This window comes from Rhinolophus sinicus, chromosome 5, assembly GCF_057876585.1.
Source record: "Rhinolophus sinicus isolate RSI-liver-muscle chromosome 5, RSI-T2T, whole genome shotgun sequence".
Taxonomy (NCBI): domain Eukaryota; kingdom Metazoa; phylum Chordata; class Mammalia; order Chiroptera; family Rhinolophidae; genus Rhinolophus; species Rhinolophus sinicus.
In genome coordinates this window covers 11622086-11639881 of record NC_142505.1, presented here as the reverse complement: position 1 = coordinate 11639881, position 17796 = coordinate 11622086, and the positions used below count along the sequence as shown (strand labels likewise).

General features: G+C 40.6%; 1 protein-coding gene across 3 annotated transcripts in view; it reads right to left on the bottom strand.

Annotated features, from left to right (window-relative positions):
* Positions 1-17796, bottom strand: part of ULK4 (unc-51 like kinase 4) — a 406057-nt gene that overhangs the window by 235955 nt on the left and 152306 nt on the right. For all 3 annotated transcript variants that reach the window (XR_016021270.1, XM_088798237.1, XM_088798238.1), the window contains exons 28-30: positions 16175-16226; positions 15933-16077; positions 1465-1557 (exon numbers count right to left, since the gene is read on the bottom strand). Coding sequence is in view for 2 of the 3 variants with exons in the window: in XM_088798237.1 (XP_088654363.1) it covers positions 1465-1557; positions 15933-16077; positions 16175-16226 (290 nt within the window). In the remaining variant the exon portion in view is untranslated. The remainder of the gene's footprint in view (positions 1-1464; positions 1558-15932; positions 16078-16174; positions 16227-17796) is intronic.

Here is a 17796-nt window from a genome sequence, read left to right as displayed (position 1 = left end):
TGAATGGATTTTGCACGTTGCACACAGGTTGCCAGGACTTGTGGGGTCTAGGGCTTCCCTTTAAAATGCAGGGTGGCGGGGGATTAGGCTTTTAATTCTTTGCTCTTAACGTCTGGAGCCTCAGTCAAAACTGACAAGGAACAACTCTCATTTTAACATCCAGTTCCATGAGAAAAGGCATATAGACAGAATGGAACAGTGATTCCAGGAAGAGACCTTACTACGGCAAAGGTGGCATTAAACGGGGGTTGTGGATAATTAATCTTCATCAGCAAAATTCTTTGGATAGCATTGTACTCAAAATTTATGTTGCCCTTTCAAACTATTAGCACATAGTATTACATAGTGTGGCTACATCATAATTTAATTTAAAAAAATTATTTTCATTTAAAAACTTGCCCAGGTGAAAATCTTTGTGCAACATGGCACAGAGAGTACATACAGAATAGTATTTGTACACTGCCATCTGGAAAACAGTGACGCTGCTCACAGCACAAGGAAATGAACCTGAGAGCTGCCACTGCCCAGCACTGCAGGCGACACAAAGGCCAAGAGCACCTTGGCACCCCTGACTCAGTCATGGCACACTCCTGCGCCGTGGCACACCCACTGGGAAAGCCATTTGGGTCAGGGTTTCATCCAATATCGTTCTCTCTACAAACAGCCTTTCTTGTTCCCTAATGACAACAGTGATGGTGGCTCGTCACTGTGCAGTACTTTCTGTGCAAAGAAATATTCACGGCCACACTAGACAGCAGACCAGATGAAATCCAGATGATGGGGACTGTGATTTAGTTCCCACTAAAGACCAACTGGCGATTCTAGAGGTGCGCTGTGCCTACAGGTGGATCAAAGCCCAAAAGGTCCTCACATGTCACCTACACGACTAAAACCGGTTTCCTCATTTGAAAGCAAGGAGGGTCTCCTCTTCCCTCCCCTCGGCAGACCTGGGTGCCCTCGCTGACAATCTCTTCTTTGCAAGACCGAAAGCAGTTGCCACTATTCTAATAACTGTAACAGATCTAAAAAAATAGTGGCATCATCACACATAGTATCTTCAATAAAGGCAAAAGCTCTCCACTACTTAATAAAAGTGTGTCAACTAAATAAAACAGTAGAAAGTAATGTCCATAAATACTGTAGAGATGCAATAAACTGTTCAGTAAAATATAAGGCAACAATTGACATTTTTTTAAGTACATGTGTTCGGTTTTTCTCTTTCAAGAATTTAGCATTTTAAAGTATCAAGAATTTCATAGGGTGGAAATTCCAATAAGGGATTCAAAACACAAATGCAACATAAAAATAACAGGTATGACAAACCATAAAGCATGAAAAACTACCACTGGTAACTCAAATGTCAGTGCTTTAGAATCTCATTGTCATTAACATTTTCAAAACACATGTATTAATAATTCATTTTACAGATGAGAAACAAGAAAAAGAAATTTGAAGTTACAGTACCTGGTGAAAGTTGGGTTGTGTTCAGTCATCGCAACCAACAGTTTCAGAGCATATGCTGGTACTGGGTCAGGATCTGTGAGGATGTGCTCATATCTGAAATGACAAAGTGATTAAAAACTATTCAGTGGTTTTCTTCACATAAACTCTCCTTTGAACAACAGAAACAATATACCGGAAGATGCAAACATCTGAAAACAAATAGATACTGAAATAAACGCATGAGCTATAGGATGTGCACTTGCCGATGGCGATGATGACACAGACCTGCCTCACAGAGTATTGAATCAGTGAGGAAGCATCAGGGAGGGAGCCGTGTGAAGTGATTAGTATTGAGCTGCATACATAGTAGAAAACCAGTAAACATTAGGAATTTGTGCCAGGGCCCCTGAGACCAACCTTACGTTCAGAGATTTGCTTGAGGACTCACAAGACTAATATACAGTCATACTCATGGTCGAAGATTTAGTACAGCGGTCCCCCCTTATCTAAGGGGAATATGTTCTAAGACCCCCCCGTGTGAATGCCTGAAACTTCAGCGAGCACTGAGCCCTACATGTGCTGTGCTTTTTCCTATCCGTACATACAGTCCATGGCTTCTCTTTCACATGTCCAAATTGCCAGCATCACTTCTCTTGCGCTTTGGCGCCATTGTTAGGTAAAATAAGCGTCACTTGAACACAAGCACGGAGGTACAGTGACAGTCAATCTGATAACCCACATGGCCACTAAGTGACTAATGGGGCTGTTAGTGTGCACAGAGTGGAGACGCAGGACAAAGAATGATTCACATCCTGGAGGAATAATGACGTGAACAATAATAATGGCATGCTATTCAGAAGAGCATGCGATTTAAAACTTAAGAATTGTTTATTTCTGGAATTTTCCGTTTAAAATTTTGGGACCATGTTGACCATGGGTAACTGAACTTGCCGAAGGTGAAACCACAGATAATGGGGGACTACAATACAGCGACACAGCAAAGACACACATCTGAATCATAAAGAAGAAGGACACCGGCACAGTCTGGAGGACTCTGTGCAGGTCCCCTTAGGCTCGCCCCCTCCTACGAGAGGTGACACAGAGCACGCTTTCTCCGCCAGCCACAAAAACGCAGCACATGTGTGTGAGGTTCCTGCCCAAGGAAGCCCAGTAGAGTCTCAAGTGACTAACGCTTTTACTTGGGCCTGGTCACGTTGGCAACCTCTGTCCAATAAGTATCACAATCCCAGACTTCCGGAAGGAAAGCAGGTGTTCAGCATAAAGCACACTGTTTGCACAAACAGTCTAGGTCCCATCAATTACCCTCAGCAGTTAAACGCTGACTGAGAATACACCAGGAGGCAAGATCTAAGATGCCAGCCAAGGGCCATCCTTGCCAGCAGGCCTTTCTAAGGACAGCAGTCTCAGGACGGCTATATTAACTCTCCTGCACAGCATTCTTCTTAGAACTTTAAAATAGGAAATGAAAATTATTGCCAGAGAAAATAAAACTCAAAAAATAAAACAAATTTCCACAACAAAGTTCAGACAGCGTTCACATGTTATTTGCTCTGCAAACACTGGTTTACACACTGTGTCTTACCTATTTAGGTTCAGCTATCCAGTATACAGCACCATGTAGATGATTACGTGTCGGATGGATGGATGGACAGACGGACAAACTAACCAATCAACTTTATGAATTAACTATCTGGAACAACCAACAACTGAAGAGGGAGCAAAATACCTCCACAAAATCCAAGATGTATATTTAAAAATCCATGACATGAAGCAGATGCTTTTCAACTAGGAAACAGGGCCCCAGGCTCTTATTCAGAGTCTATTTACTCTCATTTTGGAAATCAGTATATAACAAGCTTAATTACGCAGTCTCTAAGCCCACAGCCATTAAAAACGAGCCAAGTAAAGGGAGAAGAGGGACCACTACAGAAAGGCAACCTGAGAATTACAAGAAGTGGGACTTGAAAGCATAGGAAAAACAAAAGAAAGCAAACCCAAGAATTCCAAACAGAGAGCAAACAGTCTGGGGAGCATTTAACGTAGAAGAAGCTGCTCGTACCTCAGTGGGACCGGAGGGCTCATTACACACCATAATGTTCAAAATGGGAATAGCCAGCCAAGAAAATGTTAAAATAGGTAGAATCTTCTCTTTAAGGAGGCGGGAAATGCCATATTTTAGAAAGTTTTCTTATAAAATATTTTTTAATTATAGCAATTAAAATATTTGTCCGTATATGATAAAAGACAAAATACCAAATCATTCATAACAAAATCATAAATAAAACATTAATAAATCAAAGAGAACAGTATGTTTAAATATTTAGCACAACCAAGTACAATTAATGTTAGGAATGAAAAAAATCACATTTAGGAAAACAATATATTTTACCATATGAACAAAGCAAAAATCAAGGAAACATCTTCAGAAGCGATAAAATGTATTCATAAAATTTAACATCTAATTCGAACTTTCTTTTAAAAAGGTACAACTCTTAGCATACTAGAGAGAAATCATTATTCCTTTCTCTAATGGTCTTTTAAAATAAAAAGCTCTTATCATCCTAAGAAGGGGGTACCCAAGACCACCCTCTGGTTCAATGATTTACTAGAAGGACCCAAAGAACTCAGAAAAGCTGTTATATTTCCAATGATGGTTAATGACCGTGAAAGGATACTGATGAAAGTCAGCAAAGATGAAAGGTTCATGGGGCAGAGTCCAGGAAGGACCAGGCATGAGCTTCCAGCTGTCCTCTACCACTGGAGTTGTGGGGACAGGGCTTAAGGCTCCCAGCAACAATGTGTGACAACATGTGTGGAGTACTGCTAGCCAGGGAAGCTCACGGGAACACTGGTGTCCAGGGTTTTATTAGGGGTCAGTCCCAGAAGCATGCAGTGCCTGTGTGGCTAACGTTACTCAGTCTCCAGCCCCTAGGAGGTCAAGCTGACCTGGGGTAGTCCAGGGCCCCACCACAATTCCCATTATCAGTGGAAATTATCTGGCATGACTCAAGGCCTGGCGCATACAGAGGCTCTCTTATCAGGCTGGATATTCCACAGGCTCAGACTTATCTTCCAGGAGGCAGACAAGGGCCAGTTTCTTTGTAATGTGTAGGGTTTGAACACCCCACACCTGCTGAGTTAATCCTTCAGGATACTCATCCTTAACAGGGAAACTGAGGCACTGTTAAGAGACAGTGAGGCATTATTAAGAGATAAGAGAAGAATGTGCTCTTCTACTGTTGAGCAGGATATAGCAATTGTCAGCCAGAACATGTCAATGGAAGTGGGGATGCGAAGCTTCTGATGAGTCACCACATACCCCAGATAACCAGCTCCCCTGACTCCCACTCCAGACTGAGCTGAATCACTGAGGATAGGACCACAAGCCTAGGAATTTTAAAAAGCTTCCCACATGATCGCCCTACTCACATCCTTGAATGGAAAGGACAAAAGGAAACATGGACGACTCGTGAGAAATATACTAGAGAAAACAATCTCAAGGGAACTGAAAAATATGAACTGGTTTCAAATAGACTTAAGAATATGTAGAATCTACATTTTAAAAGAACACACTGATGAAACGTTACTGACTGAAAGACAAATGTCTTGAGGTTGTTTGAGGTTATCTACACTTGAAACATGGCGCTTATGCCAGCCTGTGCATGAGCATTTTCCCAAAGAATATTGTGAAGTTTTTCTTGACTTGGAAAAAGAAGGATACAATTCATAATGGATATGTTTAGAATATAAATATTGACTATATTTTAGGTTAATCAAAGGTAGGTTTGTCACGGTCATCAAGAACAAGCCAAAGGAATGCTGTGATTTGTTAAGCTTGTCTTCTAAAGAGAGACAAAGCAGTCGAACTGATACCAATTGCATCTCGCAATCCTCTGAAAGCCACTTGGCAGAAAAAACCCAGACCCCTGAAATGGCTTTGAAGGGGAGTGACCAGTGAGGGGCTGGCCCATTTTGATGGACATGGGCTGGAGAGTAGCACTGCAAGTACCCTGAGGCTGGCACACAAGGAGGCCCCTCGAATAAGAGCATGGTGTCCTAAGACCCCAGTCTTCTGCCTCTACGGTCCTTCCCAAATAAGGGGCCTTTGCTAGGCATCAAACAGCTGGTACCCATCCTAAACTCACATGTATCCTAAAGGAGAGAAAACTTCTAAAACAATCACATATTCGGGGAGCCAAGAGATGGAGTCTTCCTTATCTTGTCAAGTGCCTGGAGTAACCAGTGCCCAGTTAGGTAGGCTGGCAGAAAACTGAACCAGGCTATCTAAAGGACTGGATTATTGTGAGAAGCTATTCTGGGGACGTGACCAAAGAATTGGCTGAGTGGAAAGAAGTGCCTGCTTTGTTGGGGAAAGGGTGCAGCACCGTATCATAAATAGGTCCACTCGGCCAGGAGGAAGCCACAAACTCACATTTCACATGTCCATGGAGTGTATGCTGAGAATTTGGAGGGGAAAGAGTGATTCCAGAATATCCAAGAAACTTTAGGGGGAAATGCAATGAGGAAGATTCTAAATAAAAAGCTAAAGTATTTTATAAAACCATGACGGTTATTAAATGTGGGGAGGGATCAAGAATACACATATAAATTTAAAGGAAAGAAAAGTGACACAACATTGGACAAAAAAGTAATCTTAGAAAGGGAGTTAAATAGAATGGGCAGGCCATCTCTTATAAAAGTACACTGCCAATAAAACACCGAAGCAAACAATTTTAACTACATTAGAATACTAAATGAGTTAAACAGTCGCATAATCTTGGGTGAGATCTCTATAGCATGACAACAATGAGAAATCAATCAAAAAAATATTTAGAACTTAAAGGTTTTAAGTATTAAATATTCCTTAATGGCAAAAACACCATAAACAAATCGAATTAGGAAAAATTATTTGCAGAATGTTGGTAAAACAAAGACCTAATAGTCTTATTATATAAGAATTATTGCAAACCAATAAACATCCCACCAAAACAAGGACAAAATCCACTTAAGAAGAATATCAATGGCCAAAAACCATGGGGAATGGAATCGACCAACTGCACTCGTATCTGAAGGAATGCAAGTTAGCTATAACAAGGTAGAACAAAATAGGTAGTTTCATAAATGGAAGCTGATAGTATAAACTGTTTGCCATCTTTGAAAAAAATTTGCCAAAACATATGAAAAGCCCTTAAAATGTATATAATATTTAACACCGTGATTCTACCTTACCCATTCAACAAAAGGAATAAGTAGGCACCCAAAGATAGACAAGGGTCTCTGTATAATAGCACTATAGTATATAACAGTGAAATACTGGAAAACTCCTAGATGATCAGGAACTGGGAATCGTTTACATGATTTTACTACATTTATAAATGTAGGGGTAAATAAATAGATTACAATACAGTCAATAATAAAATAGTGTTACATACGTATAGCTGTAGATATTCCCAGTATGATGTCTGGGAGTAGGTGGGGTCCAAGGAGGACATGTCAGAAAGGAAACCTCACCGGGAATAAAGAAACCATAAGGGGAGCAGGCAGATGTTAACACAGAATGGTAGGCAGGAGGCCAACACTGAGCATCTTGAATGGCGGGGTAAGTACTGTTAATGCTCCTTTCTAAAACCCATACATGTAAAGGTTTCTGACCAAGAGAATCACATGAGGAAGGCCATGTGATAAAATGCACAGCTAACAGAGTGCGAGATGGATTCCAGGCTGAAAGAGCTCAGCGGTGGGATGTGTGGAGCTGGACACAGAGGAGGCTGCCAAACAGCAAAGGCACATGGAGGCGGCTTCACCTCTGAAGACGGCTGAGGACTTTCTCCGGACAGTTAGTAAGTACTCTGCTCTTTGGGGCATTTTCTGTACTGTCATCTCCAAAATTTGAACTAGGTAATATCTTTAGTCAACTCCAAAATTCTATAAAGTGAGAGTATAAATCAAATAGTTGTGTCATGAGAACTTTCCTGCGTTGTGATTTTATGTGACCTGATTTCTATGTGACACTCTGTTGTCTTGCAGGAATGAAAGCATAGATACTCAAGGACGTAAGAAGTTAAATGGATACATAAGTGGGTGGAGAAATAGATGGGTGGATGGATGGATGGGTAGATGGATAGATGATTAGATAGATAGATAGATAGATAGATAGATAGATAGATAGATAGATAGATAGATAGATAGATAGATAGACTTTCTAAGTGAAAGAAAGATAGGTATGACTTCAAAGTAAGTGGTAAATTTAATCCCAGACATAAGCCCTCATCTCTTCTGGACTCTTCAATAAAATCAATAGCAAATTTTCATTATAAAAGCTTGAAAGGCTAAAAGAAACAACTTCAAAAAAATCAATAAAGTTTATAAAATATTATTCAAAGCACTGGATTGCCATAATTATCCTGATTCAGAGAGATGAAAGAATATTTATCCTTATCTAACTCCCAATTTAGATTTCTATAGGTTGTACCCCTAAAGGAGGGAAAAAAATCACTACACCTAAATGCACTGATTTAGGTACACAGTCAAAACATACAAGGATTATGTAAAAGGAAAACACCAGAATATTATGATGCTTCTTTCTGATGCAAAAAAATTGTGAATTAAATATTAGCTGCAAAAAAATCATCTAAACAAAGGCTAAAAATGAAATACTGCTTTCTATTCTGATTGCCATCAAAGATGGCCAAGTTCATGCCTATTTTAATATAGAATACTGTAGTTAAGGGAGACAAAAATACAACACAGAACCATCTGAATGTCCCTTGAACCACTGGCACAGAAATCAAACTCATGACTTTTGCTGGACATTATTCCAAAGATAGATAAACGACTCTACAGTGCGTTGCCATCTAAAGGATAAGACAATTCCAGTTTGTACGGAATAGCCCTTTCCCAGATTCTGAAAAACAAAGCCTCAACAATTTATGAAGTCATTATGGCCCTGATCATTGTACAGGACCCAAGAGAAGAACTGAAAAAGAAAGCCAGTAGTCATTTTCCCCAGGAGAGAAATGCCAAACGCCATGGTGTCATAAACACATTAGCACATTCATATCAGCATCAGCTCTTTTCAATACAAAACACCCAAAGCTGAAAGAAAATATGGAAACTAAAGCACTTGGTGGCAACGTGGTTCCAGTCCACCAAAGGCAAATTGCACAGCGAGTGTCCCCAGGGCCTGTACCTCACTGAAAGCCTTCCTGCCTGTCCTACTATAGCCCCTCCCTCATTCCCCTCACTGTCATCCTCTGTCCCCTCACACTGCTTCCGGTTGTATTTTCCTTCACAGAACTCACAATCAATGGAGATCACCTTACATATTTATGTGTAATGTAAGTGCACTTCGGGGCAGGGCCTCCATCCTGCTCACCACAGCATCCCCAGCGCCTGGCACGTGGAAGTCGCCCAATGTGTATTTACTGAATGAATTAACTTAGGAATGAACAAAGGGAGGGAGGACGGAAGGGTTTCAAACCTCATATGCACAATCACAAAATGTAGCACAAATTGCATTATTTACATTTGTATTGTAAAATTTCCTCTTCCCCACGAGTAGTGGTGCAGTTCTCTCAGGGAAGGATCTAGCCTGATTTACAGTTAAATATTGAAAGAAAAATGTCCTCACCATATGTAACAAGTCTCAGAAAAAAAGGTTCAGTCGGCAGACTACTTTCAGTACCAAGATTTCATTGATAATGACTTTGATATTAAACTTCTGAGAGGTGCCAATTTTAATTAATAAGGTCACTCTGGGATTAAGTTCCATTAAATATTTCCTCTTCTCTTCTGAATGAACCTTTAAATTAAATTCTGTCCCTCTGCTCAAAAAAAAAAAAAATTCATGGTAATTTTCTGAGTATGTGTGGGTTATCTTTCTTCCCAGAAGAAAACTTTTTCTCATTAATCATATAGATAACTCAATTATGTTTCTGGTATTCCAACTATAGTGAAGAAAGTAAGAGAAACTGAAAGAAGGAAGGACAGGAGAAAGTGAGGGCACACACACCAAGTTAATACCAGGGCCAAGATTCGAATACAAATATATTCTAATCACAAAACCCAGACTACCAACAGCCAATATCACCAACTTTAATAAGCAGAGAGTGTTTTCAAGCTGGTGGCAGAAGAGGAAGTCAGAGAGATTGCAAGCACGAGCGAGGTAAGACAGCACAGAAACAAGGACTTTGGTCCTGCAGCTGTGTGGTCCCCAAAATATGTCCACGTCCTAACCCTTGGGACCTGTAAATGGGACCTTATTTGTAGAAAATGTAGTTAAGGATCCCGAGATAAGATTATTTAGGGCAGGCCCTAAATAAAACGACAGGTGTTCTTGTAAGACAAAGGCAGAGGCAAATTTGAGACAGACACCAGGGGAGACGGCCGTGTGAAGAAAGAGGCAGGGACTGGAGGGGTGCAGCCACAAACCAAGGACTGCAGGCAGCCGTCAGAAGCTAGGAGAGAGGCAGGGATTCCACCTCAGAGTCTCCAAAGAGCACCAACCCAGCTGACACCTTGATTTCAGACTCCTGGCCCCCTGAACTCTGAAAGAATAAATTTCTGTTGTTTTAAGCCAGCTGGTCTGTGGCCATTTGTTACAGCAGCCCTAAGAAACTAATATAAACTGCAAGCAACCATTCTGCCAACAACTTGAATGAGCTCAGAAAAAGATTTCTCCCAGGCCTTCAGACAAGGACTCACCCCAGCAGACAGATACCTACCTGATTTCAGCGGCGTAAGATCCTGAGCAAAGAACCAAGTCACACTGTGTCGGGCTTCTGACCTAACAGGGGGCGACCTAACAAACAGATGTTGATTAAAGCCACTGAGTTTGAGTTAAATTTGTCATTTATCAACAGAAAATGAATAGAATACTTAGAGTTTAATTTTCTTGTATTACGTTAGCTAATATGTTAAAAGATTTGATGGTGAGCATCCTTTCCTCATTCCTGACATGAATGGAAATGCCCTTGAGTAGTAAGTCTTTCAAAATTGTGATCAGAGGTACACTAGCATTCTGGGAGATGTTAATAGGTAGGCCGTGTGAAATCATGTCCTAAGGTCACATAACATTGAGTAACCCTGAGCTTCAGAATGCTAAATGGGTAAATTGTGAAACTTAAAAGCAAAGAAATAAACTTAAAAGCACATGGAATGTTTCAGAAAAAACATGTGCTCCACGACAGGTTTATGCACATCACGTGGGCCCCAAATTTAAGGAGGGTGCTTTCAATATTCATCTGACTTATGTGTAAGTAAGTGTTTTACTTGCATGACTTATAAACTTCTTCAGTTAAAAAAAAATTATTAACTTCTGAAATATGTGGCTACCACGATGGTACATTCCATAAAGGCAGAGGCTTTGCCTATCTTGTTCATTATTATTAAATTCCCAGCAACTAGAAATAGGCCAGTGAAATAAGATGTATTCAATTAGTAGCGGTGAATAAATGGGCTGATGAAGATGGAAAACATTCTCTCCCAAGCTTATTTCGCGTCACTCTCACAGGCACATATCTGCTGGAAAGAAGCTGGTCTGCCTACTGCCCACGGCTCTGCCTCCCACACCTCTGCTCACCCCATTCCTGTATGGGGTGCCCACTCCTTTTCTATCCAATCATACCCAGGTTTCAAAGTCTAACTCGAAAACCAGTTCTCTATAAATAGTATGATAATCCTCCACATAAAAAAGGCACTAAGCAAATACTAGTAACTAAAGTTCATCTCTTCTGAAAGCGAAGTATGTACACCGAGAAGAAGTCATGAATCTTTGATACTAATTCATCAATTTACAAAGTAAGCAAGTCATTCATGGTATTTCTGATAGATGTGGTGATGGCTAATTTTATGTGTCAACTTGACTGGGCCACAGGATACCCAGACATCTGGTCATACGTTGTTCTGGTGTGTCTGTGAGGGTTTCTGGATGAGGTGAATGAATGACTGAGTCAGTGGACTGAGTAAAGCAGACTGCTCTCCCTAATGTGGGTGGTCTTCAACAAGTAAATTGAAGACCTAAACAGAACAAAAGACAGAGGAAGACAGAACTCCCTCGGTGCCAACTGCCTAGAGCTGGGACGCTGGTCTTTTGCTGCCTTTGGACTGAAACATCGGCCCTTCTTGGATCTCCAGCCTGCCAGCTTCCAGACTGGTACTAATACCATCAGTTCTCCTGGTTCTCAGGCCTTAGAACTCAAACTGGAACCATACCATTCGCTCTCCTGGCTCTCCAGCATGTGGACTGCAGATCTTGGGGCTTCTCAGCCTCCATAATCTTGTGAGCCAATTCCTTAAAATAAATCTCTTTCTCTATATACGAGTACATATGCATCCTGTTGGCTCTGTTTCTCTGAGAGCCGTAACTAACAGTTTTTTTAATAAGATATTTACTCTTACAACTGAGTTTTCATTCATATCACACAACCGTTCCGATAAGCACCTGGAACCCAGGTCTTACATGGTATTTAACAAGATTAAATTATTACGCTTCCTGAAAATTTTTCCAGAGCTATTAGAAATGACATCCACTCTTTCTCTAAGATCACTGCCCAGGAGCCATTTAACTACCAACAAGAACCTCTATGAAAACAAAGCCATGGAGACGCAGGCAGAGTAGACGGATGGTGAGACACATACACACAGTTCTGTAGAAATAAACTCAAATCCCTGAATCCAGTTATATTTGATGCCAGCACAAGTCTTGGACTTCTCAGTTATATGAGCAAATAATTATTTTCCAAGTTAGAGTTGAGGTTATTGTTTACAAATAAAATACTCTTAACATAACACTTTTGTGCAAAAACTGGGGAGCCATGAAAAGATGGTCACCTTCTCTTTATCCAAAATATTAACGTCAAAAAAGGATTAAAACTTTAACAAAATTAAAAGTACTGACATTAATATGTCTACAGTAGTCCCCCCTTATCCACAGATTCATTTTCCATGGGTTTAGTTACCTGCGGCCAACAGCAGTCTGAAAATATTAAATAAAAAATTCCAGAAATAATTCGTAAGTTGTCAATCGCACAACATTCTGGAATAGCTAATGATATCTCACGCAATCCTGTCCCATCCCATCCCAGACGTGAATCATCCCTTTGTCCAACATGTCCTGTTAGTCTCCTATTAGTCACTTAGTAGCCACCTTGGTTATCAGAGCAAATGTCACAGTATTGCAGTGCTTGTGCCCAAGTCACCCTTATTTTACTTAATTATGGCCCCAAAGTGCAAGAGTGGTGATGCTGGTACCTTGGACACACCAAAGAGCAACTATAAAGTGCTTCTTTAAGTGACAAAAGGTGAAAGTTCTTGACTTAATTTAAAAAAAAAAAAAATTTATGCTGAGGTTGCTAAAATCTATGGTAAGAACAAATCTTACATCTGTGAAATTACAAAGGAGAAAGAAGTTTGCAGTTTTGCTGTCACACCTCAAACTGCAAATTCTGGCCACAGTGAGTGAGATGTGCTTAGTTAAGATGGACAAAGTATTAAATCTGTGGATGGAAGACATGAACAGACGTGTTCAGAGTGATGGCAACATGTTACGTCAGAAAGCGCTGAGCCCGTACAAAGACTTCATGAAGGGATCCCCTGAAACAAGTGACACCACGCCATTTACTGCAAGTACAGGTAGCTACACAGATACAGGAATAGGTTTGGACGGAATAATATCCAAGTTACTGGAGCGACTGCGTCTGCCGATGGGAGGTTGCTGCACATTTCTAGCAGGACTGAAGCAGTGGGCAATGGTTCGGGGCTCTCCTAGGTTTCAGACTTCCGCTGGGGGTCTTGGAACTTAGTCCCTTTGGATAAAGGGGGACACTGCCTTTTATAAATTGAATTAGATGCCACATAGTTCCTATGAACTCTGGAATCGTCATAACTTTAAGCCATTATAGTTACATGCTCAATGGAGAACATGAGTTTTCCATTATTAGCAAGTCTGAACTTACAATACTGACAGTTATCGTCAAAGAACAAACTCCTTGCAAAAGTTTCTAGTTTTCCAGAGTCAAAGTTAAATGAATACATCACTTATCTTTTATTTTTTTAAATTTTTGCATAACACTTACTGAGCCCTCACTATACATGCCAGGTATGCACAATCAACATTATGTACTCAATGGCCACTTCACGTCCATGAAGGATGTGCTATTACTACTACTGTCCCATTACAATCTTCATTTTAAAGGATAATAGGAGAGATTATAATAATGGACCTAATAATAACAGCAGTAATGCTAAACATTTGCTAAATGTCCCACACACTATACTAAATGTGTTACAAGCAGTATCCTATTTAATCCTCACAATTTTCTTCTGAGTGAGGTAGTATTATCCCCATTCTATAGATGAGAAAAATGAGGCTTAGAGAATGAAATGCGGAGCCCAGGCCTGCAGTTCACATCAGAATCAGTGCACAAGCTTTGAAAACATCCCCATCACATCCCAATAAATCCCAAATGATTATCCAAAGTGCATTTCAAGTTGCTTAATGAGAACCTGAACCCATCTGCATTATTTTCGTTCTTGAATTGCCATGTGGTTTACATTTCGTATTTTCCTCACTAATTCCTCATCTCCAGAAAAGGTAAAATATACATTAAAGGGAATACATTTTATGTACTCCAGCTCAAATGAATAAAACAGGAGCACTGAATTGGAGATTTAGCACTTTTTATTTTACAAGCTGTTCCAAAAGTGGGCAAACTTCAGACATGAAGAAATTTTATTTCACATTCACATGCATGTCACCAAGCTATTTCTCCACTGTGAAGTCCCACTGGACGGAATCCTGTCCCCACTGCGGGAGGACAGCTCAGGTCCGGAAAAACGCTTCTCTACAAGTTGTTAGAGAGCAGATATCCAAAGCATGTATTTTTAAAATCATATTTTGCACAAAAAACTACATTTTAGGCATCTTCTTACCAAAAAGATGCATATGATTACACAAAAATTGTTTAGGAGTGTGAGATGGCACTGAAAGCATTAAATAATCCCATGACACAAGGTTCTAACCTTGTGTTTACCCACGTAAGTACAAACCATACACATACACTCATATACAGTCCTGGGCCACTTAACGACAGGGGTACGTCCAGAGAAATTCACTGTCAGGTGATCTCATCGTTGTGTGAACATCCCAGAGTGACTGACACACCTGGATGGTCCAGCCTGCTCCACACCTGGGCTGCCGGGGGAGCCTATAATTGCTCCTCGGCTACAAGGCCGTACGGCACGTTACTGTACAAAACAGCACGAGATCAGATCTCTGTGGTCATCTTACTGCATGTTTGCTATGTGAGCAATGGAGTAAAAGGAATATAACCTCTGTCTGTTAATTAATACAGTACTTGTTCTACCACCAAAATACACACACACACACACACACACACACACGAGGTCTGACAATTAAGTTTGTGAAATTATTGCAACAATGTTGCTGTTTTTGATATCAGAGGGATTAGTCATTATGAATTTGTACCAACTGGACAAACACTTAACCAAGTTGACTATCTGGAAGTGCTGAAAAGACTGCGTGGAAAAGTTCGACAACCTGAACTTTCGCCAACAATTCATGGCTCTTGCATCATGACAATGCACCAGCTCACACGGCACTGTCTGTGAGGGAGCTTTCAGCCAGTAAACAAATAACTGTATTGGAACGTTCTCCCTGTTCACCTGATCTGGCCCCCAGTGACTTCTTTCTTTACCCAAAGATAAAGGAAATATTGAAAGGAAGACATTTTGATGACATTCAGGACATGTAGGGTAATTTGATGACAGCTCTGATGGCCATTCCAGAAAAAGAGTTCCAAAATTGCTTTGAAGGGTGGACTGGGTGCTGGCATCAGCACATAGCTTCCCAAAGGGAGTGTTTCTAAGGTGACCATAGTGATATTCAGCAATGAGGTATGTAGCACTTTTTCTAGGATGAGTTTGTGAACTTCATTGTCAGACTTCGTGTGTGTGTGTGTGTGTGTGTGTGAGTGTGTGTGTGTGTGTGTGTGTGTGTGTGTCTCCTGTTTGTAACTAAACTTAATTTCCATTCCAAGAGTTTTTGGGGGGGAGGAAGATTTCTTTCCATCGCTATTATTTCTGACCAGGGACAGCAAAAGTCCCAATTTCATCTCCCAGAAGTCTTGTAATGCTGACCTTGAGTAATAAACCTCACCCCTCAAGCCATGAACACCTTTAACGGTGCGTAGCCTCAGAGTCATGTGCCTTGTGGAAAACAGAAAAAGCTCTAAACGGAAGATTTGGAAGATGGACTGAGATCCCCCCAGGTCCTATTCAGGATGGTAGTTCCTGCCTCTGTGTCTAGACCCCTTAGCAGTAAGTACACAAGCACAGGATGTGATGAATATACGGACACCGAGGCCTCAACGCCATCCATGCACCTAGTTTTAGAGAAGCATCCTGGACACCCTGCACGTCTCTGTGCGAGTGCAGCGCATAGTACTTACTGGGGCAGTAAGACGTCTCTGACGAGAGCCAGAAGACTGCTGTCAGGATCGACATTCGCCTCCTTCTTGCCATCGCCAACCTCCTGGTTCACGAGCAGAGATGTGGTTTCTGAGAGCAACCGCAAGCTGAAGAGCCTCCATTCCACTTGAAAGGGAAAAAAATGCCGAGAATGTGACTACACGGAGATAGAATGAAAACAGAATGTGTAACTGATGGAATGCTCGTTGATGTGGTCACTTACCATTCTGGCTTTGAACCAAGGAGACCAAGGGTGGCAGGATATAATCAACAACCTAAAAGAAAAGATATTAAAGACTTGGTTCAAATCTGCAAACACAAAACCACTATCAACCACTATCTATGCTTTTTTTCCACTGACAGAATCACTAATCAAAGGAGTTAAAAGAAAATCAACAGCTAAATTTACCCTGGATTTAAAGTCTGCGTGACATTTAATAAACCACCAAGCTTATGTAATTCTGAAAAAGTCCTCAGGTCAAAATGACATTATGATCATCAAAACAGTAATTTATCAAAACCATCAAGATTCCTGAAAGGAACTTTAGTATATAATGCAAACTCTGATATGCATGGGTTGATATTAAACCATCAAATTAATAATATATGAGCTGGTGATCATTACTCAAGTTTAAGATAAACAATGATCAAAATCAAAATTTGGGGGCAAAAAGAGACACAGTCCTCATGTTTCATCAAATACATCAAAGAGCTATGACAAATTAATCTTGGTTAATTTTAGAAATAGATTCAAAAGATGTAAATTCACTGTACAACACCCCTGTGATTTCCTAGATATATCAGACAGAGCACAAGCAAATACGATTTGAAACCTCTGAAATAACAAGTTCTTTCCCCAAATGAAAACGGACAATGAAGAAAGGACAAAGCTCTTCCACTCTAATTTTGACATTCTGTCTCATTTGATGAGCTATTTTGGGGACAATAAACAAAATTCCTGTTGTTTATAACTGAATTCATTCCTGATCTGAAGAATGTATTTGTTCTCTCTACTCTGATAAAAAGGCAGAAGAAGCTGTTCACAGCCCAACAACACCATCTTGCTGTCCAAGCCGATGAAATGATGACAAGTACAGGTAAAGATCTCCACACCTGGGTGGTGGTAACCTGTGCTACCCCACTTCACGTAATAAGCTTATAGTTAATAGCATATCTAGATATGTGTACAAGAACCCTAAGAACCAGGGGTGTTTGTATACCCTCTTCCATTAAGTGAGGTCACATCACTTGAAGCACAGACACCATGCTCCACTAAGAAATTTTGAGAAATTGCAAAATATTAGAAATGACCTAAATGACCAAACACAGGACATGGGTGTAACAACCTATGGTATACACATAACTGAAAAAGCAACAATAACGGGAAAAGCAAAAGAGCAACATGTTACCTTTCGTATAAGAAAGAAGGGGGAATAAGAAAATGTTCTCTTCACACACAAAAAAGAAACATTAAAGGGATACGCCAGAAAACAATGCAGTTGGTTCCCTGTAAGAGGGGAGAAGATACGATGGAAGAGTGACGGGGCAGGAGGGATCTATATCCAGGGGAAGGAAATGACACTTCTCTGCGTACATTTTCTCTATGGCCCTGACTTTTGGAATCAAGTTAATCTACATATTCAAAACAATAAAACCTGAAAGGATAGGAAGGGGGAAAGAAGGCCTAAAATTGAAAGCAAACTGACAGCAAATCAACTGTATTTCAAATGAATATTATAACCACACTAAGAGGGAAAGAGGGGGGCTGATCCAAGTACCTATGAACACAGTATTCACTACACGCCCCCAGTCTTGCTGGGTGATATCTGGGAGGTGGAGGGGCGG